This window comes from Ursus americanus, chromosome 2 (assembly GCF_024610735.1).
Source record: "Ursus americanus isolate L20-20 chromosome 2, mUrsAme1.1.p, whole genome shotgun sequence".
NCBI classification, from domain to species: Eukaryota; Metazoa; Chordata; class Mammalia; order Carnivora; family Ursidae; genus Ursus; species Ursus americanus.
In genome coordinates this window covers 102,927,596-102,953,051 of record NC_142128.1, presented here as the reverse complement: position 1 = coordinate 102,953,051, position 25,456 = coordinate 102,927,596, and the positions used below count along the sequence as shown (strand labels likewise).

Genomic DNA, 25,456 nt, shown 5'->3' with positions numbered 1-25,456 from the left:
TATTATTTCTGAACTTCTGTCTTTTATTTTCATCGTGAAGATTTGGAATTTCTAACCCTTGTCTCTGAAAGCTACAGTTTCGCCTCCTTCTCCCCTTTCCCTTTTCGGTTCTCCTCCTTTCTAGCCCCCGTCCCTTTCTCAGGAGCTCATGGCCTCATGGTTTTCTGGCCTCCTGTTCTCTCTTGCCCTTTCTTCTCTCCGTTTTTCTTAGCACACTCACTGCTCCTGAGGCTGAGGTTAGCTCCGTGGTTTCTTCCTTTATGGCCAGGACCCCAGCCTCATCCTGGCACCATCTGGGGTTCTGGAGGCCCATGTGACCCCTTCGCCTGCATTCCTGTGTTCTTGGCATCAGAATCCTAACGCCAGAGGAGCTCTTGGGATTGTCCCTCCGGCCTTGTATTTCGGAACCTGTAAGAACAAGAGGAGCTCAGAAGCGGTTTTGCTTCTCGTGTAATTTCCCTCCCCTCCCTCCTCTTGCCGGAGCTGGTCACGGTCACCATGCTGCCTTCCTCCGTGGGGTCAGGGACGAACGGGGCTCCGTCTTCTCCAAATACTTTTACCTGTTCTGAAGCCAAAATGATAAATGGTATATGCCTGATTATTTTAAATAGTTTATATGAGGCAGGGTTTCTGTTATCACTTCTTACTACTTTGGTTCTCATTCCAAATGTGCTTATCTTGTTAGTTTGTTTTTAAAGTTCGTTTATTTTTTGTAATCTCTACATCCAGTGTGGGGCTTGAACTCGTGACCCCAAGATCAAGAGTCTTGTGCTCTAACGACTAAGCCAGCCAGGTGCCCACTTCTTGTTTTGTTTTTAATGAAAACTTTTAAACAATTTCACACTTACAGACAAGAGTAGGAGTGGCCCACGGAACTGTTGTGCGCGGTCACAGAGATGCGCCAATTATGAACGTTTGGCCGCATTGGCTTTTGCCTGTGTTCTCTCTTTTATAATCTGTACACATACGTAGTTACACTGTATACACATTTACACATTTTATTATTATTTTAACTTTGCAGGGCTATTTGAGAATAAGCTGTGGACATTACGACCTTTTCCCCCAAATACTCCAGTGTATATCTTTAAGAACTAGAACATTCACGTCCATAAGCCACAGGTGTGTGTGTGTAATACAATCTTAGAATCAGAGCAGCTGGGGAGAACTTTAAGAGCGCACTTGGCTCCTTCCCCTGCTTCTTGCAGGTAAATTCTTATAGTACAAAATGGCTCTTTTCCAGGAGTGATAATCCCAGGTTCCCCCAGGGAACCCCCTGGGGTTCCCCCACGTGACATAAGTGTGGGAGGCGCCCAGGCAGGGACCCTTCTGAGGACATGCACGTGTGGCCCACCTAAACAAAGAGACCAACACTGTGCTGAGCGTGACCTGACCTGCCGGCCAAATCTGCCCCCCGGGTCATCAGTTTTGAGCCCTGGATCTGTCTTCAAGGTTCCCGTAGGGTGGAGCCTCGGCTTGCCTCGGTACAGTCAAGCCCTCCTGTACGTCTCCTTCCTTGACCGGGTTTCCGAGAGGCAGTGGCGCGCAGGGGTGAAGAGGGTGGGTCCCACGGTCACGACTTACTGGGATCCCGGGGAAGTCAGCTAACCCTTCGGTGCCCCCGTTTCCCTCATCAGTAGAATGCTAGTAGGCGGTCCTCCCAGGGCTGTCGTCAGGTGTGAGTGGGTAAAAATCTTTGAAGCGCTTGGGAGCAGAGCCAAACCCTGCGTGTCTGTGTGCGGCCAGCGCTCCCCTGCAGTGTGCCCGTGGGGTCTGCGGGGACGGCTCCTTCTCCAAGTCCCAGAGGAGCTGTCGGTTCCCAGCCAGAAGGTCAGCTAGTCCGCTGTCTCATGGTCCTGCCACCTGGTCGGACCTGCAGCCCCGGCCCCCTGCTCCTGGGTGGTCACTGCTGGAACGCTGGGCTGTGTGTGGCCCCGGGCAAGTCACTGAATATCCCAGGGTTGTCTCCTTGTCTGTGAGATGGAGAGAATGAGCCCCCCTCCCTCCCCAGGGGCTGTTGCGAGGAGTAGAGGCATCCATGGAGACCTAGTGTGAGCTGGGTGAGGGCTGGCCAGGAGCTGCAGGTGCCCCTCCAGAGCTGCCACTTGTCCCCCCCGCCATCCATCCCCCCTGCAGGTGCCTTCTCTCTGTCCAGACCTGAGCTACTTCTCTCAGGCTCCAGGAACGGTTTTAACAGTGAGGTCGTCCTGCAACCAGGGGTCCAGGCCGGGGGCAGTTGAGGGGCCGTGGGAGGCAGGAGTGGGGAGGCTCACGGAGGCAGGATAGACTGAGTGATTGGCAGGGAGGTCCGCGGAGCAGCTGGGCCTGGAGGGGACGGTGGGCAGGGGGCTGACAGGTGCAAGAGGAGTAGTGAGAACAAGGGCTGGGGAGGCCAAGGAAGCGGAGGGAGCATGCGTGGAGGTGGCTGGGCACCTCTCAGAAATGTCTTAAAGATCAGGAAGGAAGATGTCTGAGTATTTCGGGGCGACAGGGGAGGCAGCTAGTAGAGGACAGGATGAAGATGCCCAGTGGGAGGCAGGCGTGTCCAGGACGAGAAACACGGCAGATGGGCTTACGAGTGCACTTAGGAGGAAGGAGAGGGAGAGCCAGAGTGGGCTGGCTGGCTGGCTGCCGTGTGAGCACGCAGAGAGAGGTGTTGTTGCAAGCCAGGAGTAGGCTTCTCCGCAGACCCTGGCCCCACCACGCCTCGGCCTTGGGCTCTGCAGCGTTGGCCCTGTGCGCGGTAATGCCGTGCTGTCGTCCGCGAGGCCGGGGTGCGGGCTCAGTCCCCACAGCCCCGGCAGGTGCTAGGAGGCCTAGCGGCGGGGCCCAAACCGCCTGCGTCTGTTCGGGGAAGCAGGGGACAGGTGCATCCGCGGTGGGGAGCTTGAGGCAAGAGATGATGGATGGCTGAGTCGAGCGAGCAGGGTGGAAAGTTAAGGGGCCCGGAATCTAGGATGGGGTAACTGGCTACTTTGAAGGGTTGACTGGGAATACTGAGCAGCTGCGTGCTGGAGAATTAACTGCTAAACGCAGCTCGCGGGCCAGTTTGTAGGGAACAGGTGCGCTCGAGTTATCGTATTGTTCCTTAGGCTGCTGTGGACTCACCAGCTGAAGATGCTTTGTCTTTTCCTCTTAATGGCCGTCAGGACTTCGTGCTTTAGGGCTAGAGAGAAGCAGCTTGGTGCCTGGGGGACACGACGCGAGCTTTGTTTTCTGTGGTCTCCCTCAGCGGAGTGAGACAGTCTAGCTGGATTCACTCAGAAGAGGTGACGAGGGTGATGGGTCCTTCAGAGCGGAGCTGAAAGGGAGAGAGAACTTTCTAGGCTGAACGGAAGGACCAGCCACCCTCTGACAGGGAGCAGCCTGCCGGTGGTGGTGGCAGGACCTGGGGACGGGGGAGGCTGTGTGCATACTGAGCGCCCCTCGAGAGCCAGGCCCTGTCCGGCCCTCTCGGCCCTGGCCCAGGCCCATCCGTATCCAAGCACCAACACCTTTCTGGTCCTACAGAATCTTCCTTGACCCCATGTCCCCTCCAGACATCTCTTCCTCCCCTTCACTTCACATGTCCATCCTCCTGGACCCAGTGCAATCAGATTCTCCGCCACCTTCGACGGCAGCTTACCTCGTCAAAAATCACCACTGATCTCCTTTCCTAAATCCAGTAGGTGTTCTCAGAACTTACTCGACCTTTCAGCAGCATTTGACACCAAGATGACGCCTACTGTCCCCATGTTTCTCCTTAGCTCCCTTGACAGGCCCTCTGCGGATCTGCGAAGTTCTCGCCTGGCCCTCCGTGGCCCCTTCCTCCGGGTCTAACACAGCTCGTGTTCCTTGGACTGCTGGGTCAGGGCCGGTCTCTGGAGGGTTCTTGCTGGACCCCTGGCTGGTTTCTCCTCGCCAGCACAGTCTTCTCAGAGGGGCTCTCTTGCTTTGTTCCCAGAGCTGTCTCCCGCCCAGACCTTCTTCCCACTCACGCTGTCGCAGGTGTCACGTCTGGGGGTGGATCGTGCCCCACCCATTAGCTAGTGGCTTATCCTTCCCATGTCCTGGGTGTGGGCAGCGACAAAGGGCTCGTTCCAAGCTGGTTGACAGGTTCTCGGAGAGGCACATGGGGGATCGATCCCCTCGCTGACACAGCACAAAGTAATTCTACTTTCCTCTCCGCATACCTCTCTTCTCACAGGCTGACTCATGACGGCAGCTATTCCTAGCCGTTTCCAGAAATAGCGGTATTGGATTTATAATTTAAAATGTTCTAGTAACCATGTTAAAGATAAAAGAGAAACAGGTAAAATTAATTTTAATGCTATGTTTTATGCAACGCCGTGTGTCTAAAATATTGTCATTTTAACATGTGTCTGTTGAAAAAATATCAGTGAGATATTTGACATTCTTTTTTCATACTCGGTTTCTGAAATCTGTGTGTATTTTACACTTACAGCCTGGTTTCACTTGGGCTGGTCACATGCCCAGTGCTCAGTAGTCAGATGGAGGCATGCCTGCAAGGGCTTCCAGGACCCCCCCCTCCCCGGGTCATGCAGGGTGACAGCCTTTCCTTGGATCCCTCTCATTCTGGACTTCCTGTGGTTCTCCGATGCACACAGAGAGGCCTGGAAGATTATGGAGGGGCTAAATCTGTGAATACTGATCAAGACATGTTTTCGTCCCTGTCTCATTAACTATCGGTTCTAACGTATACAGCAGGAGTCTGATGTTTCAATGCTATATTTACTATGGTGGTGGTAGCCGGATTCATGGGACACCTTTAGGGACTTCTTGGAAGTATAGTCCTATAGACTGTTTCAGCGTCTAGTCCCACGATCATGTTCACATCCTGCCTTCATGAAGGATGGGGGCATGAAAAACAGGGCACAAGTGTTAGGACTAAGGTGCTCAGGCAGGTAGGAAACAGGAAGACATGACCCGTTTAGTTGACCCTCCTTTACTGTGAAGGAAATCCAGTAAACGAAAATTAATCCTATCTTCCGCGGTTACTGACCTTTAGTTTTCCTCTTGATACTCATCCTGCAACCTCTTTAAGTGAAGAACCTAGACATTCTTATGTAAAATGTTTCCTCAGTAAAACAGGGAATAAATAGAACACCACCGATATTATCCAGAATGGTAAAGAAATGAAATATTCTAGTTAAGTGAATATTTGTGAAATTAAGTTCCCATTCAAACACTACAACTTTAATAATTTTAAGTGGAACTATTTAATAATCTGTAACAAATCCTGTCTTAGCATCTAGAGAATACTGAATATAATTCATACTTAGGTCATTTGCTGAATTGAGTTACGTTATTGGGGGGCCGGGGAGTAACTAATATTTACGGAGTGGCTACTCTGCGACTCCAGTATTCATATGATTTCACCCCGAGGGTGTTCCCAGCCCAGCTCTAAGTATTTGGAGGAAGACGCTGTTTCACCCACCAGCCGGGCTCATGCAGCCGGAGATTAGCCTGCCCGGCCTAGCAGGGTGTGAAGCTGGAGTGTGAACTCGAGCGATCCGACAGCAGAGGCCGTGCTTCAGCACAAACCTCTGTCCCCGTTTTACAGATGCAGAAATTGAGGCGCAAAACAGTTAACTAACTTAAAATCAGCCAGTAAGTGGCTGACATTTCTTTTTCTTACTCTCCCCTCCTTTACGTTTTCTAGAACTTTCTGGGTTTGGGCTAAGGCAGGGCTTGCGTTTGCTAATCAATGCAAACACTTCTTTCTCCTCCATTTGGTTCACTTGTCTGCCTTTTCCTTTCTCCGGAAAGTATCTTCTAGCCTCATGGGGCAGAACTTATCGAGTGACTTTGTTTGCTGGGCTACATCGGCCCTGAAGTCGTTTAGAGAGACACTGTGCTTGCTTTTCGAAGTTTAAATTCTGAAACTATTGACCATTTTTTCCTGCAGAGAGATTGGAACAATTATCAGGTCGCTAGGGTGCTGCCCGAGTGAAGGAGAGCTGCATGACCTGATCGCAGAGGTAAGTGGGCCGGCGGCAGGGCTGCTGCGGTGGGCTCTCTGCTCCCCCTGCTCCTTGTACCTGAAAACCCTTCCCTGCAACTGAGCACGTCCTAAGCTAATGCATGTGCTTGATGAAGACGTTGGTGCCGCTTTGCGGATCGGCCAGCCAGCAGTTCTGCAACAACTCGTATCCGATCTAGAAGAAATGGCTTTGACCAAGTAACGCAATGGCTCAAGTAAGGAGCCCACGTTAGATATTATTTACACTCTTTAAAATTAGTTGAAGAGGGGCACCTGGGTGGCTCAGTCCGTTAAGCATCAGGCTTTTGTTTTGGGCTCAGGTCATGATCTCAGGGTTGTAGGATAGAGCCCTGCATCAGGCTCCGCGCTCAGCAGGGAGTCTGCTTGTCCCTCTCCCTCTGCTCCTCCCCCACGTGAGCTTTCTCTCTCTCTCTCTCTCTCTCTCTCTCCCTCCCTCCCTCCCTCCCTCCCTCCCTCCTTCTCTCTCAAATAAATAAATCAATAAAATCTTAAAATAGAATTAGTTGGAGAAAGGCCAGCAGATGCAGGGGACTATCTGCAGAGCGAACACTGACAGATGAAAGGAATGTAGTGAAGAATGTCAGTTCAGAGGGGATAGAGCAGGATGTAGAGACTATAAGAAATTTATATTTATTGAGGGGAAATAAAACTAACTTTTGGAACAAGTAGTACACATAATGAAATGATAAGAACTAACTTGACGTTGATTGAGCGGTCTTTCTTTTTTTAAAAAAAATGGTTATTTGTTATGGTGTAGATGAGTCTCTGGAGAGGACTGTCCCATAAAGCAGTGATGAGCAGCCCGAGACCAGAGAGCTTCATGCCCTGTTTGGTTTTCCAGAAAAGCGTCTGGTCTAACATCAAGTGCAGCTTTCAGTTCAACCAAGCAGAGGCCTGAAGGGAACAGAGCTACCCCGGCCCCCACCAGGAGAAGAATCGTTCAGAGCTGCTCAGCTAGGGGTGTGTGTTTCGGTGGAGGCCAGGCTTCCAGCAGGAGGAGACGGGAGGCAGGCAAGGAAGTGGGATTTGGTTGATTTTTGTGCCCAGCACGGCATTGACTCGGGGTGGGTCACTTAACCTCTGTGTCAGTTTCTCTATGATGATACCTCCTTCAAAGATAAATGAAGTAATGTTTTGGAAGACGGGTTTTGAATCCTAAAGCACTATACACGGTTAAGGAGTGGAGATTGGAAAGACGGCTCTGTTGCACACGTATTAGCATCTTGGTAACTAAAAAGCAGGACCGATTTTTCATTAGCATTTTAAAAATATTCAGTAAAGCTCAAAATCTTTACATTGTTTTTCCATTTGGGGATCCAGTAAAGCTATTTTTACTCAGAGGAAAAAAAATCTTATTTTTCCTGAGCTGGTCCTCACATTTTTTAAAAAAAAGGTGTTGATCACTGCTTGACAGTGTTTATCGACAAAGCTAGAATTTGTGCTAGGGAAAGAGGAAAGTTGGCGCTGTGGAGCAGATAGGAACTGGAAGATGAATTTGCAGTGAAATCATAATTATTGCATCTAATTCAGTAGAGTAAGTGAAACAGTAAGGAAAAATGCCCCTGGAAAGGATAGAAAAGCAGAACCTTTGGAGCCTAATTCCTTTTGTATATTTTAATCAGCAAACCACAACCTCTGGGCCAAATCCAGCCCACCACCTGTTTTTATAAATAAAGTTTTATTGGAACACAGCTAAACTCATTTATTTACATATTGTCTCTGGCTGTGTTCTCACTACAAGAGTGGAACTGAGTCCTTGCGACAGAGACCATATGGTTTGCAAAGCTTAAAATATTTACTGTCTGGTCCTTTGCAGAAAAAGTTTGCCAATCTTGATCTGTAAGTTTCTCTGCAAAGTAGAATAAACACCCGTCTGAGGTCAGGAGGTCTACCCTCGAGTCCCACAGCTGCCACTCACAGCTCTCAAAGCATGGCTCCTCGCTTTCAAAGCATGGTTCCACAGCCACAGAAGGAAGCCAACGATAATAAAGTGTGTCTTTATGAGGATCAAATCTGATAACTGTGAGGATTCATGTGTCACTTGGGCCCTCAACATATATTTCGGTTTGTCTGCTCTGTAGGTGGCTGTCTACCGAAGCGACCCCGCGGGTTAGAGCAGATCATCACTGTAGATGCTTGGGTCCCAATGTTTTTATTTTGTCTTTGCCCCTTTCTTAGATATATTGATGCAACCTTTGAAAATTACACACACGTTTAGGGCAGTTGGACCAGTAGGGGTCACTGTGCTGTCTAAGCCCTATATGTGTTTTTCTGTCCTTGTGCACAATTTATTCAAATTATATGCTTAAGAAGTTTTGGGCGTGACTGTCCTTTCTGAGGTTTCCCAAATAAGTGAGGGGAACAAAGCACATAGATATTCGTAGGTATCAAATACATTTAGAAAATCTGAGCTCCACATAGTAAAGCTCTAGGGTGAATGTCTTCTTGCTAAGTGCTCTGTAGTAGTTTCAGAAATGAAACTATTTCTGGTTTTGTTTTTTTTTTTTACTTTAAAATTCAATAACATGACAATGCTCTAAAATTCTTCGATAAAACATCAAAACCTGTGTGCAGGTCTCTAGTTGCCATTCCCTTGAGTTTTAGTCCAAGTACGTACTAAATGTCAGCCCCTCGATTCCAAAGAGTGATATGAGATCTGATGTTGCTCTTAAAATAGATCGTTTAAAAGTCACTCGGCCTTGATCCCTCTGCTTCATATTCTGCGATTACCAAACTGCCCCAAATCTCGGCACATTTGGAATATCACAAAACTCAACAACTGTGGCAAGAGTTAATACCCCAATTTTATTGACATACAGGTTACCAAACAATTCTTCCTTTACTAAGAAGTTAGATCCTTCCAGGATCTTCCGTGTGGGAGCTGGGAGGACATGACAGCGTCTCAGGACTGGTAGGAAGGGTATGGAGAGGTCAACAGTCTTTGAAGTTCAAACCTAAGTGGAATTGTGGAGAATTTAAAGTAACTAGAAAGGAGAACTAAAAGTCGTTTGGAAAATAAGACCTATGTTGGTAAGATTTTGACATTTGTCGAGTGAGTTTTATTTTTTAAAAGGTCAACTCATCAGAAAGGTATATAAATTATAAATGTCTGTGCACCTACTGACAGAGCCACGGTAGACGTGAAGCAAAAATGGGCAGATGAGAGGAGGAGACAGACAATTCCACCACCATGGAAGGAACTTACAACAGCCCTCTAAATAATTGGTAGAACAACTACATAAAATATCAGGAAAGACCTAGACGATCAACCATCAGTCCCTCTGGCCTAATTGATATTAATAGGACATACACCCACAAATGCAAAATAATGTTCTTTCCAAGAGTACATGGGATGTCCAATAGGATGGATTAAGTGCTGGGCCATAAAACACCTCTCAATAAATTTTTAAAAATTAAAATCATACAGGATGTGTTCTCTGATTTTAAAAATGGAATTAAGGGTGCCTGGGTGACTCAGTTAAGCATCTGACTCTTGATTTCAGCTCAGGACATGATCTCAGGGTTGTGAGATCGAGCCCCATGTTGGGCTGTGTGCTCAGTGTGGAGCCTGCTTAAGATCCTCTGTCTCCCTCTCACTGTGTCTCTCCCCACAGTTCATGCTCTCTTTCTAAAAAAAAAAAAAAAAAAATTAAAAAAAATTAAAATTAAACTAAAAAAATAAAAAATGGAATTAAGTTAGAGATCAATTGAGAATAAGATAATTAGGAAATTCTTTAATATTTGAAATTAAGCAACCTACTTCTAAATAATTCATGAATCAAGGAAGAAATCACAAGGGGAATTAGAAAATATTTTGCCCTGAATGTTAATGAAAATATGGCATGTCTAACTTTGTGGGAAACAGGTAAGCAGTGCTTAGAGACCAGTTTACAACTTTAAATGTTTATACTGGAAAAGAATAAAAGACCTAAACTTAATTATCTAAATTCTCATCTTAACAAGCTGGAAAAAGAAGAGGTACATAGACCCAGTATAAATAGAAGAAAGAAAATTACGAAGAACAGAAATCAGTGAAATAGAAGACGGGCAGAGAAAAATCACTGATAGCAAAATACTAGTCTTTTCAAGTAAAATTGATAGACTTCTAGCTAAGGAGATCAAGACAAATTACCAACATCAAGATTAAAGGAGGGTTTATCATCCTTCAGGCATTTTAAAAGGATAATAAAGGAGCAACTTTATGCTAATAAACCTGGCAACTTAGATGAAATGGACAGATTCCCTCAGACACACAAATTACCAAAACTCACCCAAGAAAACCTGGAGAATTTGAATAGCCCCATATCAATTATGAAAATTTAATTTATAATTAAAAATTTTCCCATAAAGAAAACTAGAAGTTCAGATGGTTTTGCTAGCGAATTCTCTCAAACATTTATGGAAGAAATAGCACTAATTCTACACAAAACTCTTTTTGGAAACATCACAAGAGATAACACTAGCATTACTCTGGTGTCTGCCTTCAGCTCAGGGCGTGATCCCAGGGTCCTGGGATCGAGCCCCACATCAGGCTCCTCCGCTGGGAGCCTGCTTCTCCCTCTCCCACTCCCCCTGCTTGTGTTCCCTCTCTTGCTGGCTGTCTCTCTTGTCAAATAAATAAAATCTTTAAAACAAAAACAAAACAAAAGAAAAAAACCGCTAGCATTACTCTGATATCCAAGCCAGACAATCATATTACAAAGAAGAGCAGACCTTACTGACATAGATGTAAAAAGTCCTTAATAAGATTTTATCAAATCAATTTCAACAATATGTTAAAAAGGATAATACGTCATGAGCAAGTGGAGTTTATTTCAGGAATTTAAGGTTAGCTCAACATAAATCAATGTACTTTATTACACCAACAGAACAAAGTAGATAGACCATATGATCATTTCAATAAATACAGGAATAGCATTTGGAAAAATTCATGGAAGAGAAGAATACTCAGCAAATGAAGAATAAAAGGAAACTTGTCAAGCCTGCCAAGGGCAGCTATGAAAATTCAAGGCTAAAATCATACTCAGTGTTTTTTTATCTACAATCACGAATGTGGCACAGATGCTTGCGTTCATCACTCCTACTCATCATTTACTTGAAGTCCTAGCTTGTACAATAAGGTAAGGAAAAATGGTAAAAGATACGCAGTTTGGAAAAGAAAAAGGGAAACTCTGTTTCATACAACATCATTTCTCATGTAGAAAATCCTAAGAGATTCACCAAAAAGCTGCTAGAACTAATACGTGAACTTAGCCAGATCACAGGCGACATGGTCAACATGAAAAATCAATTGTATTTCTATAATTAGAAACCAACAATAAGAAAAATGAAATAAGTAAACGCCATTTAAAAAAGCATAAAAATAGAATAATGAATAAATTTAACAAAATAAAGGCAAGACTTATGCACCACAGACAGCAAACACTGTAGAGAGAAATTAAGAGTTAAAGGGATAGATACACAGGTTTGTGGATTGCAAAATAACATTAAGAGGGCAGTTCTTTGATTAATAGATTCAGTACATTTTCAATCAAAATTATAGCAAGCTTTTTTGAAGTTGATGAGCTGATTCTGAAATTGAATGGAAAAACAAAGGAGCTAGAATAACCAAAATAATTTTGGAAAAGAAGGACAAGGGTGGACTTTTACTACCTGATTGCAAGATTTACTGTGACAAGTGTGATATTTGTACTGAGAGACCTATAAGCCAGTGGAACAAACTGGAGGATCCAGGCATAGAACCATCCTTACATCTTTGACAAAGGTGCCAGAGTAGTTCCACCAAGAAAGGATCATCATTTCCATAAATTGTGTGGGAGCAAATGGGTATCTGAATAGAAAGAAAACAATCTTCACTCTTTTACTCCACACGTACTATCCTAGACCTGAATAGATGAGCTTAAACTATAAACTTCTGGAAGACGACAGAGAGAAAACCATGTGATGTCGGGTCAGCCAAACATTTCTTAGATAAGACACCAAAAGCATGAACCATAAAAAGAAAAGCACAACAATCAACAAATACCTTCATCTATATTAAAAAATTTTGCCCAATCAAATGCCACAGTTAAAAACAAACCAGCAAATGCAGATCACAGATTGGGGGAAAATACTTGCAAATAATTTATTTGACATTGTACCCGGAATATATTAGCATCTGTTTTAACTAATATTAGGAAGGCAAGCCACCCAATTTTTAAACTGGCCAAAGATTTGAATAGACATTTCATAAAGGAAAATGTATTAATGGCCAACAAGCACATAAGAAATGATGAACATTTTACCCATTGGGGAGGATGAAGTGCTTCCATACATACAAGAGAATTTAAATTCTGAAAATATTAAATGTTGGCAAGGATTTAGAACAGCTATAACTCACACATTGCTGGTAGGAATGTCACTTTGGGAAACTGTGCCAGTTTCTTATAAAGATAAACATAACACTTATTATACAACCTGGCAATCCTACTGGTAACTATTTACCTAAGAAAAGTGAAAGTCTTTGTCCACATGAAGACTTGTAACCAAATGTTCTTGATAGCATGAGTCATAATAGCCCCAAACTGAAAATAACCTAAATGCCCATCAACTGGGGAATGGATAAATAAATACTGTGGACCACTACTCTACTCAGTGATAAAAAGGAACCAAATATGATACACATGTGACATGGATGAATTTCAGCAAGAACATGTTAAGCAAAAGAAGTCAAACATGGGACTTCCGGGCAAGATGGCAGAGTAGCAAGACCTTAAGCTCACCTCGTCCCACAGATACAACTAGATAACACGCATATCCATGTAAATAACCCAGAAAATGACCCAAAGACTCGTAGACTCTCCCTGGCTAAAGAGAGAGAAGGGGCCACATCCAAGAGGGTAGGAAGGGCAGAAACATGGTTGAGAGCCAAGTGGAGCTGTGGGACTGACCCTGGGAAGGGAGGGATATTTTGGGCGCAGAGAGGAAGGGAGTAGACCCCCACCCTCAGGACTGCAGGCACAGGGGACCAGTGCAGGGAAGATGAATCCCTGTCACGTGGTTTTGAAAACCAGAGATTGTAAAACTGGACTTTAAAAAGATCCATTATACGCTGTACTGACACTGTATCCTGCCTTCAGATGATAAACTGACCCCTTCTCACCACCTCCACACCCATCGCCTTGGTCCAAGCCACTGTCCCATCTCCCTGAACTACCACGGCGGCCTTTGAACTCTCTGTCCCTGTGCTTGGTCCCCTGCGGTCTACTTGTCACAGGACAGGCAAAAAGGATGCTTTTAAAGGAGGTGAAGTCAGAGCCCGCCACTCCACTGCTCAGAACCCTACTTCTGAGGTGCCCAGCTCACTCTGGAAAAGGGCCCAAAGTCCTGTTACCCACCACAGCCGACAAGGCCCTAGGTGGTCAGGCCTGTCACTTCCTGCCATTGTCTTTGCTCACATCCTGGCTTCCCTGCTGGTTCTGACTATGTCCTGCATACTTCTACTCAGAGTCTTTGTTCTTCCCCTTCCCCTTGCCCCGGGCTGCTGTTCCTCCAAGTACCCACAGCTGTTAAACACCTGATGCCTTAGATCTGGGCCAGAGGGAGTCCTAATGTGGCAAGAAAGCCTCTCGGAGATGGTGTTGCCATCCCGAACCGCCTCATGGCTCACCGGTGCTTGTGACTCTATATCCTTGGAGGTTTGATATCAGATAAGATCTCTGATTCTGGCGAATCTGATTTGACAGTACAACCCTTTGTGTCTTGTCTGTCGTGTTCAGGATAATCTGAAGTTCCCGATTTATGTGTCTGTCTCTCACTGTGTCATAGAAACTCCTTGAAGGCACAGAGTCTCTGCTTCATCCATCACTGCACCCTTAGCACTGAGAACGAAGCCTGATACATTCTGGTTCAAGAACCAGCTCTACCATTTCCTATGGGCCCAGCAATATTCTGGGTATGATTACATTTCTTACACTGTCTCTTCTTGCTCTTGCAAGACCTAATATCAGAAGAGTGGAAAATTCAGGCTTTCAAAAGCACCGCAGACGTACTTGAGAGAAGAGTTGTAAGATAGATCTGATTCATGGGCTCAAAAATGCCAAGTTTCCAGTAAGTAAAAGTAATTAAAAACTATTACGAGCTGGTAATCGTTCATTCATCAAATAATTATCAAGCATTTACCACGTGTCAGGTACCAGGCATACAGAGACACAAGAAAACTGAAGAAACTCCATCGTAATTTGGCTCAAGATAGTTTCAAACACTTTGAAATTATGAACATCAAAAATTTAAGTACATAGGCATTGAAATATTTGAGATTGTGTTCAGTCCCATTGGTTTAGCTAAATGAAGAAACTCACCCACAAATGAATGTTCAGCTGCATTTTCTGTGGTCAGTGATTTAATGTTAAATTGTGGTGAGAAGCCTTTATGACATCGACATGCTCGATATCCCCTGTAACAGGCTAAAACAATGTAATGATTCGACTGCGTCATTTCCTGAATGTTTCATCTTGGATGAAAAATATCCTACCACACCAGACCTACCACAAGCCCCAAAGGTCCCACATCACAGTTTCTCATTATTTTTAATTGGTGAAGTATTCTGAGAAATTTTTGTCTTTGAAACTTCAGAAATGGCTGTCTAGTTAGTAGAGTAAAATCTGCATAATCCACGTACTTGTAAAGCGGCCGTGTCCGCCCACCTTAACCTTAACTGCATCGTCCTGATTCCAGGTGAGCCCTGAGATGTCGCAGCGTTCAGATTCCAGCGGTGCCAAGCTTCTCAGAGATTGCGAAGGGGTGGGGGTAATTGTGTTCTGATTCTGAAGTAGCTGGTGATGTAAGAGACATTGTCTCTATTTTGCCGAAGCATCCTGGCATCGGAGAAGGTGGGAGGAGGGAGGGGATCTGTTCTAATCTGTGCTAATGTCAGATGCCGGAGTTAAAGAATTGTAGACCGATTGGGGCGCCTGGGTGGCTCAGTCGGTTAGGTGGCGGACTCTTGATTTTGGCTCAGGTCATGATCTCAGGGTCCTGGGATCGAGCCCCGCCTCAGGCTCTGCGTGCTCAGTGGGGAGTCTGCTTGTCCCTCTCCTCCTGCTCCTTCTCTGGTTCTCTCTCTCTCAAATAAATAAAATCTTAAAAATAATTAAATAGAAGAATTGCAAACCAAGAGGTACTTTGGAGATTATCTATTAACGGCTACTAGCCATGACTTCAGAAATAGGTAAGTGGGGGTGGGGTGTTGAGGGGATTGTGTTGTACAAAGAATCTATCTGTAGTTAGAAGGAAATCGATGAATGGTGCTAAAGCAGCGATCAACAGCAGGAAACAAAACCCAGAGCAATCTGTAAAAGTGGTTTTCCCTCTCTTACATAAATACAGAATATTTATAAATAAATGCGTTTCATAATTTTATATGAAACAGCCATAACAAGAGACTAATATAAACTCTCATTTCAAATTTTTATTGTGATGTAATACATACAGGAAATTTCTAAAGAAATAGAGTAAAATCCTTTCTAATGATCCAGCACCGTAATATGATCATTGTAATATTTTGGTGAACTTCCTTCCATATTCTTTTCCTGTGCATGTTTTTAACATGACTGTAAGCTTACAGTACAGTTTAGTTTAGCTGACATCTTCCCCCCCAACAAGGGGATAAAATAGGAAAATTAATGGCTTGACAGCCACCGATTCCCCCTGTAGCTTCAAGGTGTAGAAACTCACAGCTGGAAGGGACCTTATCAATTATCTGGTTTAGCCACTTGTTGACTCTTAGCATTTCTGATGGTCGAGCCGAGAGATGATTCAAACTCTTTTGAAACATATTAATAAGGGACTTCTAACCTGAAAGAATCACATATCCTCGTTTTTGTACAACAGCCTCTGGAATGTTTGTAGTAAATAAATTTTCTAAAGTAGGTGACTTTTTAAATTTTTCCTTTGGGGGCACCTGGGTGGCTCAGTCGGCTAAGCGTTGGACTCTTGATTTAGGCTCAGGTTGTGATCTCAGGGTCCCGGGATCCAGCCTTGAGTCGGGTCCACACTGAGCATGGAACCTGCTTAAGATTTTCTCTCTCTCTCTCCCTCTGCCTCTCCTCACTCATGCTCTCGCTCGCTCTCAAAAAAAAAAAAAAAAAAAAAGATTTTTCATTTGTAAAGATATTTTTTTTGGCAAATGCCAATGAATTTTTGTTATTATTTTATTTCATCCAAGATAGAGAAATATTTTCTAAATTGTACTGTTTTCATTTTGAAACATGGTTTATGTCAAAATTTGAGTATGTGTTAGAGTCTAACTTGAAATAGCTCATGGTTCTTTTTATTTTTTTTACTACAAAGTTAAAAAATGGTATGTATATCTTACTTGGTGACTGGAACTAGTTGAAAGGTAGGTGCTTTATAAACCGTCTTAACTGCTGATATTATCTTGCGTTTGTGAAGCATGAAATAGTTCAGTTTATTGACTGAGGGTTGTGTCACTGGGGAGAAATGAACTTTCACCGTGTGTTTTGTTGCACCTACTCAGTGAGTCCGGCATTAAAATAAATAATGCTTTAATGAGAAAAGGGACGGCCTGGTGATTTCACTATGGGAGTGGGGGTAAAGAATTCTGGGCCGTGGTCCCATCAAAACACCTGACCCAGTTACGGACAAGGTGGGCACTTCACCTCCCTGTGCCTGACTTCCGGAAGCAAAACAAATTAAGAAAATGGACTTTTAGGGGCGCCTGGGTGGTTCAGTTGGCTAAGTGTCTGCCTTTGGCTCAGGTCATGATCCCAGGCTGCTCCCCCTGCTTGTGCTCTCTCTATCTCTCTCTCTGACGAAGGAAGGGAGGGAGGGAGGGAGGGAAAGAGAAAAAGGACTTTTGCCAAAGTGGAGTGAGAAGCAGTATTTGCCTCAGGCTTTGAGACTTAAGATAAATGTTGATATTTTGAAAAACCCCACACCGTAGGTATTTACTGAGCCTTCTTCATGCCGGGAGGAGGGGGCAGAGAGACTGGGGTGTCTGCAGGCTCCGTGGTGGCCTCCAGGATGGGGGCCCTTTGTGTGGCCGTGAAGCAGCGTGTTGTGTTCAGGTCACCTGCTCGGCCCTGGTCCTCGGACAGGAGCGGCCGGGCGGATCTGGGCCCGGTCTGCCCGCGGACAGCTGCCAGCAACACGAATTCGCTCTAAGTGGTACTAGAGGGCGGAGCTGGGGGGGCTTCCTGCAAAGGGGGTTATTTCTGCATTCATAAATGCTGCCGAGGCTGCTTGCCAGCTATTACCTCCTTTGCAGCCCCTCGTCGCTCCTCGTGGCTGAAGCGAACCGGATGATAACTTACTTTGCCTCGTTCCTGTTGGCGGTAACAAGATCTGTCGGTTTGGTTGGGTTTTGTCTCTTGAAGAGGAGGGATGTGTTGGGGGCTGGCCGGTGCCCCCCCACCCCGTCCGAGCGGTCGGTCCCAGGAGGCACGGGGCGGGGGGACGACAGCAGAGGGGCAGGTGCGTGTCCTGTCCTCTAGGCCGTGGCCGGGCACAACCACGGAGTGAGTGCGTTGTCGCCACAGCCCCGTGGCATTTACAGATGGAAGGCGGCACCGAACTTCCGAATGAACAAGTTAGGTCCATTTGGTGAGCAGGGAGGTGGTGCCGGAATTCCAGCACCAGAGATCAGTTCTTTCAGGAGGAGGTGTCCTTGCACAACAGAGAACCAGGTGTGTGCGCTGCGGATAGACGTCGTCGTCGTCATAATGACAGACTCACGGTTCACAGAGCCTCAGGGCACGTCTCAGCGAGCTTGCTGCAGCCGCGTCGGGTGCACCTGCTGCTCTCCCTGTTCCAGAGGAGGCCGGGAGGGAGGCCGGTTAGTCAGAATCTGCTTGGTCTAGCATGGTGAATATACTGTGATATTTTTCCATGAGAGAGGCAACATCTGTGTTTGTTTGTTTTTTTTTTGTGAAGAATCTCCCCAGTACAGAAGAGAAGTGGGTTTTCCCAGGGCTTTGCTCAGAGTGAAGAAATGGCCATGAATTCCTAGTCTTTTCCAACATGTCCTCTGTAACCTGGGGGTCTTTCTTGAGTTCATTTCATTTTAAGTCAGTTAATTGAGTTTTCTCTTGCAGAGAGTAGGTCTGAGCTGCATTATTTTCTCTGTATCAACTCTTGTAAGATCAGTTCTGAATTTCAAATATCTGCTTTGTTAATCTCCAGTTGGTAAGTATAGGGACTTTAGCTTGATCGCCATTCAAAGTCTTTGGGTTATGATGTGTCGTGCGTGCCGTGTGTGTGTGTGTGTGTGTGTGTGTGTGTGTGTGTGTGTGTGGTAGGGCTACTGTAACAGAGTATCACAAATAGCTTAAACAACAGGAATTTAGTAACTGACAGTTTTGGAGGTTAGAAGTACAAAGTCAAGGCGCGGCAGGGTTGGTTCCTTCTGGCGTCTGTGAGGGAAGGGTCTGTTCCAGGCTGTCTGCAGGCGCACATGGCACTCCCTCCGTGTGCATGTCTCTGTATTCAAATTTCCCCTTTGTATAAGGACATCAGTCATATTGAATTAAGGCCCACCCCAATTACCTCATTTTAACTTGATTACCTCTGTAAATTCCCTCTCTTTAAATAAATCACATTCTGAGGTACTGGGGGTTAGGACACCAATATACGAATTTGGGGAGGACAAACTGAACCCGTAACTCTCTCTCCTCTATCTATGTATGTATCCCCCGTCTACACACACACACACACACACACACACACACACAGGAATATAGTTTGATATGTGATATATTTCTATTAAATCTTAAAGGCATTTTAATATGTGGGTCGAAATAACCATTGAGCCATTATTGCATAACGTTTCTGGAAAGTAGTGTTTTTGTCCTGTCTTGCTATGGCCTCATAAATTTAGCGAGCTTGTCTGCACCAGAAATAATAGAACCACATCTTATCCTCCCCTGTTTCCACTCTTGTTTCCAGATTTCCAGAATTTATTTCTTTATGATAGAGGAATTACCGTATTTTAAAAATGACTTTTAAAAAAATGTTATTTATTTATTTGTCAGAGAGAGAGCGCACGAGCACATGAGTGGGGGGAGGAGCAGAGGGAGAGGGAGAAGCAGGCTCCTCGCTGAGCAAGCAGCCCAGATGGGGGCTCGATCCCAGGACCCTGAGAGCGTGACCTGAGCCCAAGGCAGACGCTTAACTGACTGAGCCACCCAGGCACCCCTAAAAATGACTTTTAGAAAGACAAATGGAGTCCAAATAGAGCACGGAGTGTAGTAAATACTTATGTATTAATATCACTTCATTAATTATGACAACATACCAACTAAAGTTGTACCATAGTGATCTAAGGGTTACCAACAGGGAAAACCGGGTAGGTGGTATAATGGGAATTCTGCACTATCTTTGCAACTTTTCTCTAAATCTAAAACTATTCTAAAATAAAAAGGTTATCTTGTTCAAAAGATTTTATTTGAGAGAGAGCGAGCGAGAGCGCACAAGCAGGGAGGAGGGGCAGAGGGAGAGGGAGAAGCAGACTCCCCACTGAGCAGGGAGCCCCACTCCAGCGGATCCCAGGACCCCAAGATCATGACCTGGGCCAAAGGCGGACGCTTAACCAACTGAGCCTCCCAGGCGCCCCCAAAAGATAAAATCCTAAAAAACCTTTTATAATATAAAATATTTTCTGGTATATATTAAACAGGTTATTAACACTGTGTATTAAGAACGGTCATATAGTTGTATTGTTTCTACGCCCTTGCGTAGACATGCTTTTGTAGAGGAAGGGATTAGATGTGGCCTCTAGAGGACAGTGTTGGGTCATAGAAAGATTTTCACAGTCTGCCCAAGATGGAGATGGATTTACTTATTTTTTTTCTTCCTTTGTAACCACAAGTCCTCTGTTTACTCATTGTCTGTCTTTGACTTAAAAAGAAAAAGCCAAAACGTGTGCCTCCTCTGCTCTCCTGATGAGCCGGACAGCTGCTTCCACGCTGTTTCTGTGTGGTTCTGGCTCTTCTCAGATAGACGGGGCCGAACGACTGTAGTTTCACCCTAGCGTTCAGAGCACCGGGGGCTCCTGGAAGTCCTGTGGGAGCCGGGGAGCATTCTGGAGCACATACTATGTGTTGTGAGTTCTCGCGTGGTGGAGGGAGTGCTAGAGAGGTGAATTCCCTTTGGAACACTACAAACCATTTGTAGATTGATGAGGATACTCATAAAATACAGAGGGGTTTTGATCTCTCAAGGTCGAGACTGTTCACGGTGATTTGTTGGGGGCAGGGGGAGAGAGGGAAACAAACCAGTGCTCTAGCTTCTGGAGCATATTTCTGGAGTAATCAGCATAGAAGTGCACCATTTTAATTTAAAAATTATCCCTCCAAAGGTCGTCTCATGGGATTGACATTTTCTTTTTAAGAGGCTCCTGGGGTAGGTGGTTACAGAGTGCGACTCAAGCAGATCGGAGCCAGATGAACATTAATTTGCAAAATCTTGCCGTGTACATAGCTGCGGCTGAAACAATTGTTCTTGTGTTGATGGGCTTAGAGATTCTGGAGTATCATTCCGTCATTAGATGGATAACGTTTTCTGTTGATAGTGGAGTTTGAGGGCTCCCCTCATACTAGGGGAGAGCATCCAGTATAAACACTGAAAAATAGTCATTTGCACGACAGTGTGTTCCCCTTAGCAGCAACTTACAGATTCTCGTTTTTTTGCTCAAGGAGTAAATCTGTTAAAAGGTCCTCTGTTGAATTGGGATAGATGAGCCTTTTAATAGGATTTTTTGAAAGGGAGTGGAAAATTTACAGCTCCTTGTAAATAGCCTGACACGGAAGTTCAGATCAACAGTGTCTTATTCAGCCACACCATCAAAGTTGAACCTATGGGCAGGAGTCTCTCAGTCTCATCTAACAGGGCTGGGTACCAAAATTTCTCTTTCTCAGGTGTAGTGTTCTCTTCTTTAGTGTTGGGATAACAAAGTTCCATTAACCATGTAGGCATTTAGTAATTATTACAGTGATTTGATATGCACTTTGGTCCTTGAGATATGATTGGTCCCCTATCCTGGTCCCTTATCCCGTGTTCCTTATCGTAGGGAAAAGCATCACTCCGTCCCATTTGTGCAAGTCAGAATCCTTGACTCCTCTCTTCTTTCTCATCCTTGCCCATACTAGATGCAGCACTAAGTTCTATTGCCTTTTTCCCCCCCTAAGATTGATTGATTTTTAGAGAGAGAGAGAGAGAGCACATGCACACATGACCGGGTCGAGGGGTAGGGGGAAAGTGAAAGAGAAAATCTCCAACAGACTCCCTGTTGAGCGTGGAGCCCACATGGGGCTCGATCTCACAACCCTGAGATCATGACCTGAGGTGAAACCAATTCGGATGTTTAACAGACTGAGACACCCAGGTGCCCCTGGTCCTATTGCTTTTACTACTTAAATATTTCTTGAAACCATTCACTTCTCCCTCATGGCCATCACTCTAACCCAAGGTCTATGACAGCTGCTGAGCCCACCACAGAAGCCGCCTTGCCCATAACCAGTGTGATCTACCAGACCTTGAGGGATCTCCTGTTGGTCTTAGGATAACAACCAAAGCCACTTTCATGGACCATAAGATGCTGCAAGGTCCAGTGTCTGTCTCTCCCTCTAGCCTTATCTGGAAACATTCTCCTCCTTGCTCCCTACGCCCCCCAGCCTCCTGGCCTCCAAGGGCACTCAGTTTCGTCTACCTGGAGTCTCATTGCTGCTGGCTTCTACTCACACTTTATAAATCAGCTCTGTTGTGATTTCTTCATGAGTGCCTTTCCCGATCTGGCCTAGAACTTTCCTTTGCTCTATACTCTCATAGACCCAAGCTCCTTCACTTCACTGTGTTTATAATTTGACACTTAGCTCTGTTGTTTTTTGGTGTTAATCTGTGTCTCCACTACCACTACCAAATAGAAACTCTATGAGCAGAGACCATGCCCAAGAAAGCTCTTTATCAAACCCCTAGCCCTTGGCATAGTGAAAAGGAGTTTCTCAATACATTTGCTGAAGTAATACATGGCTATTTTTTGTTGAAAGTTTAGGTAGAGGAAGAAGAACCCACTGGATACATTCGATTTGAAAAATTTCTTCCAGTGATGACCGAAGTACTACTAGAAAGAAGGTAAGAAGGTACATGCAATTGTTAAGGTAAAGTAATGATCAGAATTATGTTAATTTCAAAACACTTGGCTTTTCACTTTGTATATTATACTCAGCCAAATACTTATCCTGGGATAGCTTCCCTCTGACTTTTCCCTGTACTTCTGAACTGCCAGGTGAAATGTGCTTAGAAATATCAACCACATGTGTGTTAATCTAATAAGCGGAGTGTAATTATAGAGCAAAAAGACCACAAAAGGCATAAATCACCAACATATTTATTATCTTCTATTGTGAGCTGTCAGTGAGAATTCACCCTAATTCTTTTTCTAAGGAAAGTGTAGTGTTCCCTTACCACAGCTGGTTTATGGTAGAAATTTTGTTTCCAACTAAGTTGATTTTCATAATGATGAAAAGGCTGATAGGTATCATCACAGACGGCAGTGATTTTGAACTAAGTATCTTCTGTGGGTGTGGAGTGCTTTTGACTTCCAGCTCTAGAAATCCAAAGGGGTTTCCCTGAGGGGAGTATTATTATCCTTGCATATTAGCAGCTTTTATTTCATTTTATGTGATCATTTATTGTATAGAGACTGAGCTAAATACGTGGCATTTGCTCCTTTTACTTCATAATTAGATACAGACCAATTCCAGAAGACACCCTTCTTCGAGCATTTGAGGTGCGTAAGCTCCAGATCTTATATATATTTAATATGAAAAATTCACCCGGTAGAATTTATTCACCAAACAAAAAATATACTATCTACCCTTTCTTTTCTCTCAGGTGTTAGATCCGTCGAAACGTGGATTTCTGACCAAGGAAGAACTGATCAAGTACATGACCGAAGAAGGTAAGAGTGACTTATTACTTACTTTATAACCGTGACTTATGTAAGTGATACATCATCTAGCAACAATTATGGGAAAATTCTGGGGGACACTTTTAAGTCAATCATTCTGGTTCAAAGAGTTATTTACTATTCCTATTATTTTGTTATCGCGGTGGTTTCTGCTTTGTGGGGGTAAGTGGACAAAGGGTAGGTTAGGGGAGATTGATTGTTGCCTTATAGGATTTTGTAACGTATAAAGATACTTCTGTAAATTGAAGTCACTCCATTCACTTAGACTAGTTTTCAGAATAAAAGCCTTGCCACCTGGAAAACATGAACTGTCAATCATTATAAATCAATGCCTGTTACTAGATTGGAGATTTGAATTGGATTATATAAAAATTCCTTTTTAAAGAGCTTTTCAGTTGATGAACTTACAGATAATACAGCCTCCATTGAATGGAATCCACACAAAGACTTAGAGCTTTTTATGCTGGTGGAGCTCTATATTTGCTTTGAACTTGACCTCTACATGCGCACGCGTGCCCACACACAGACACTTATCTGTGCTCCATGTCCTTGAGGAGCTCGCTCTCTGCTTCGGCTGCTGTGTGAGTTTGCTTTCCCCGCATGTCAGTGGCCTACTGCGCGTTCTCTCGAAACCATGCTCCTTTCGGTCACCTCCGCAGTCTCCTGTCCTTTGTTCAGTTCACTGGTTTGCAGATCGAGTCCTGTGTGATTCAGAGTTGCAGTCACTTGGGATGGAATCAAAAGTGCAGCTAATTGCAAGGAGGGGAGACTAACACTGCGTCCATCGGCGCAGCTGGCTCGACCGCGCCCACCTGACTCACCACGATGTGGGCTGCAGGCTGCGAGGGCAAGAATGACATGGCCGTCACGGCTGCTGCCAAGCTCTTGTGACACTGTTAACAAATGTCTGAGGGGTTCACTTTGATGGGAAGAGAGTGGCTTTCAAGGCATCAGCCTCTTAATCCTAAGGATTAATTAAGGGGAGTGAAACCTGGCTCATGTTAGGCAATATAATGAAGTCAAAATGGCCAGAAAGAGCTCATTGTCATGAATATGGTGGGGGGGAGGGACACTAAGTGCAGTGAGAGGTTCTAAAACCTCCATTTCTCCAGGATATTATACTGGGAAAGGAAAAGTGACGTAAGACAATTCACAATATAAGACAGTGGATTCTCAGGATGGTAGACTTCGTGTGGGTGAGTTCCTGGGAGCAGGGGTAAAGTCTTATGCTCAACAAATGTGTGTTGAATGAATGAATGAATGAATGGGCAGAAGAATGAGGAACGTGTGAAGGGGCTGATGGAGAAATGCGTCTTGATCACACAGTGTGAACGAGAGCGGGGAGCAGGGGTGAGGGTGATATTGTGATATCTCGGAGTCGGTGAGGGGAAAGGGCCCAGAGGGTCTTGCTGGCAAACAGCAGGAGATGAATCTGGGGAGATCTGTGGGCTGGCCCGTTGAGGCCTGGGCTCGGGGGCTGGTGGTCACCCTGCGGGCACCTCAGAAGCCTTGTAGGGTTTGAGAACACAGGCCTTATGGTGCAGGAGGGGCTGTTGCAAGGTCCGTCTGGTGCTGGCGGTTCGTCAAGGAGTGAGAGAGGTCAGCCTGGCGAGACCCGTCAGGAGGCTGCTGGGATTTGTGAAGCTACCCCAGTGAGGTCAGGCTGGTGGCGGCAGTGGGAATGGAAAGGAGAGAGAGCTGTGGTAGGACTGTTTACAGCAGGATCCACGGGTCTTGGGGAGTCATGGAGTGCAGGGGACAGTGGTGGGGGCCGAGGCTTTGACCTGGGTGATGGGTATTGTGCTGACGCTGTTGATAGACATGGAGAAATCGGGAAAACACTGCCGTGGATACAATGTGACTTTCCACAGTATCCGCAGAATATTAGATTGGAAATATGCATTCTGAATGCCCAGGATGTCACAGGACGAACATGACAAACCACACGGAATTAAATTCCCGCAAGATGTCCAGGCACACGTACCGTGTCAGACAGAATTTAGCAGCAGGGAAGGTCTCAAAAAGAATTTTTTTAGGAAGGCACATATTGCATGGTGCACTGGGTGTTGTACGCCACTAATGAATCATCGAACCTTGCATCAGAAACCAGGGATGTACTGTATGGTGACTCACATAATGTAATAAAAAAACATTAAAATAAATAAATAAATTAATTAATTAAAGAAAAAGAATTTTTTTAAACAAACACATGTTGTCACCATGTGCCAGGCAACGTTCTAAATGCTATTTAAATAATAACACTTCTAATGCTCATAACGACCATATTCAATAGTCACTATTATTATCACTTCCTTTTAGAGACAGGAACACTGAGGCAGAGAAAGTTTAAGTGACTTGCCCAGCATTTGAATCCAGGCAGTCTGCCTCCCAAAATTTTGCTCTTAGTAAGCTATTCTCCTCCCATCCTTAATCCAATACTACGTATCTCCTTCCTTGCCCGAGGAAGCAGTGTGACTGTCTTCTGGATTTTA

General features: G+C 44.9%; 1 protein-coding gene across 3 annotated transcripts in view; it reads left to right on the top strand.

The window, feature by feature from the left end:
* DRC8 (dynein regulatory complex subunit 8) overlaps nucleotides 1-25,456 on the top strand; it is a 149,417-nt gene that overhangs the window by 85,924 nt on the left and 38,037 nt on the right. For 2 of the 3 annotated variants that reach the window (XM_087859576.1, XM_045796256.2), the window contains exons 3-6: nucleotides 5,906-5,978; nucleotides 22,047-22,126; nucleotides 22,742-22,784; nucleotides 22,889-22,955. In XM_087859576.1, the coding sequence (XP_087715702.1) occupies nucleotides 5,906-5,978; nucleotides 22,047-22,126; nucleotides 22,742-22,784; nucleotides 22,889-22,955 (263 nt within the window). The remainder of the gene's footprint in view (nucleotides 1-5,905; nucleotides 5,979-22,046; nucleotides 22,127-22,741; nucleotides 22,785-22,888; nucleotides 22,956-25,456) is intronic. The other variant, XM_087859577.1, reaches the window with a different exon arrangement.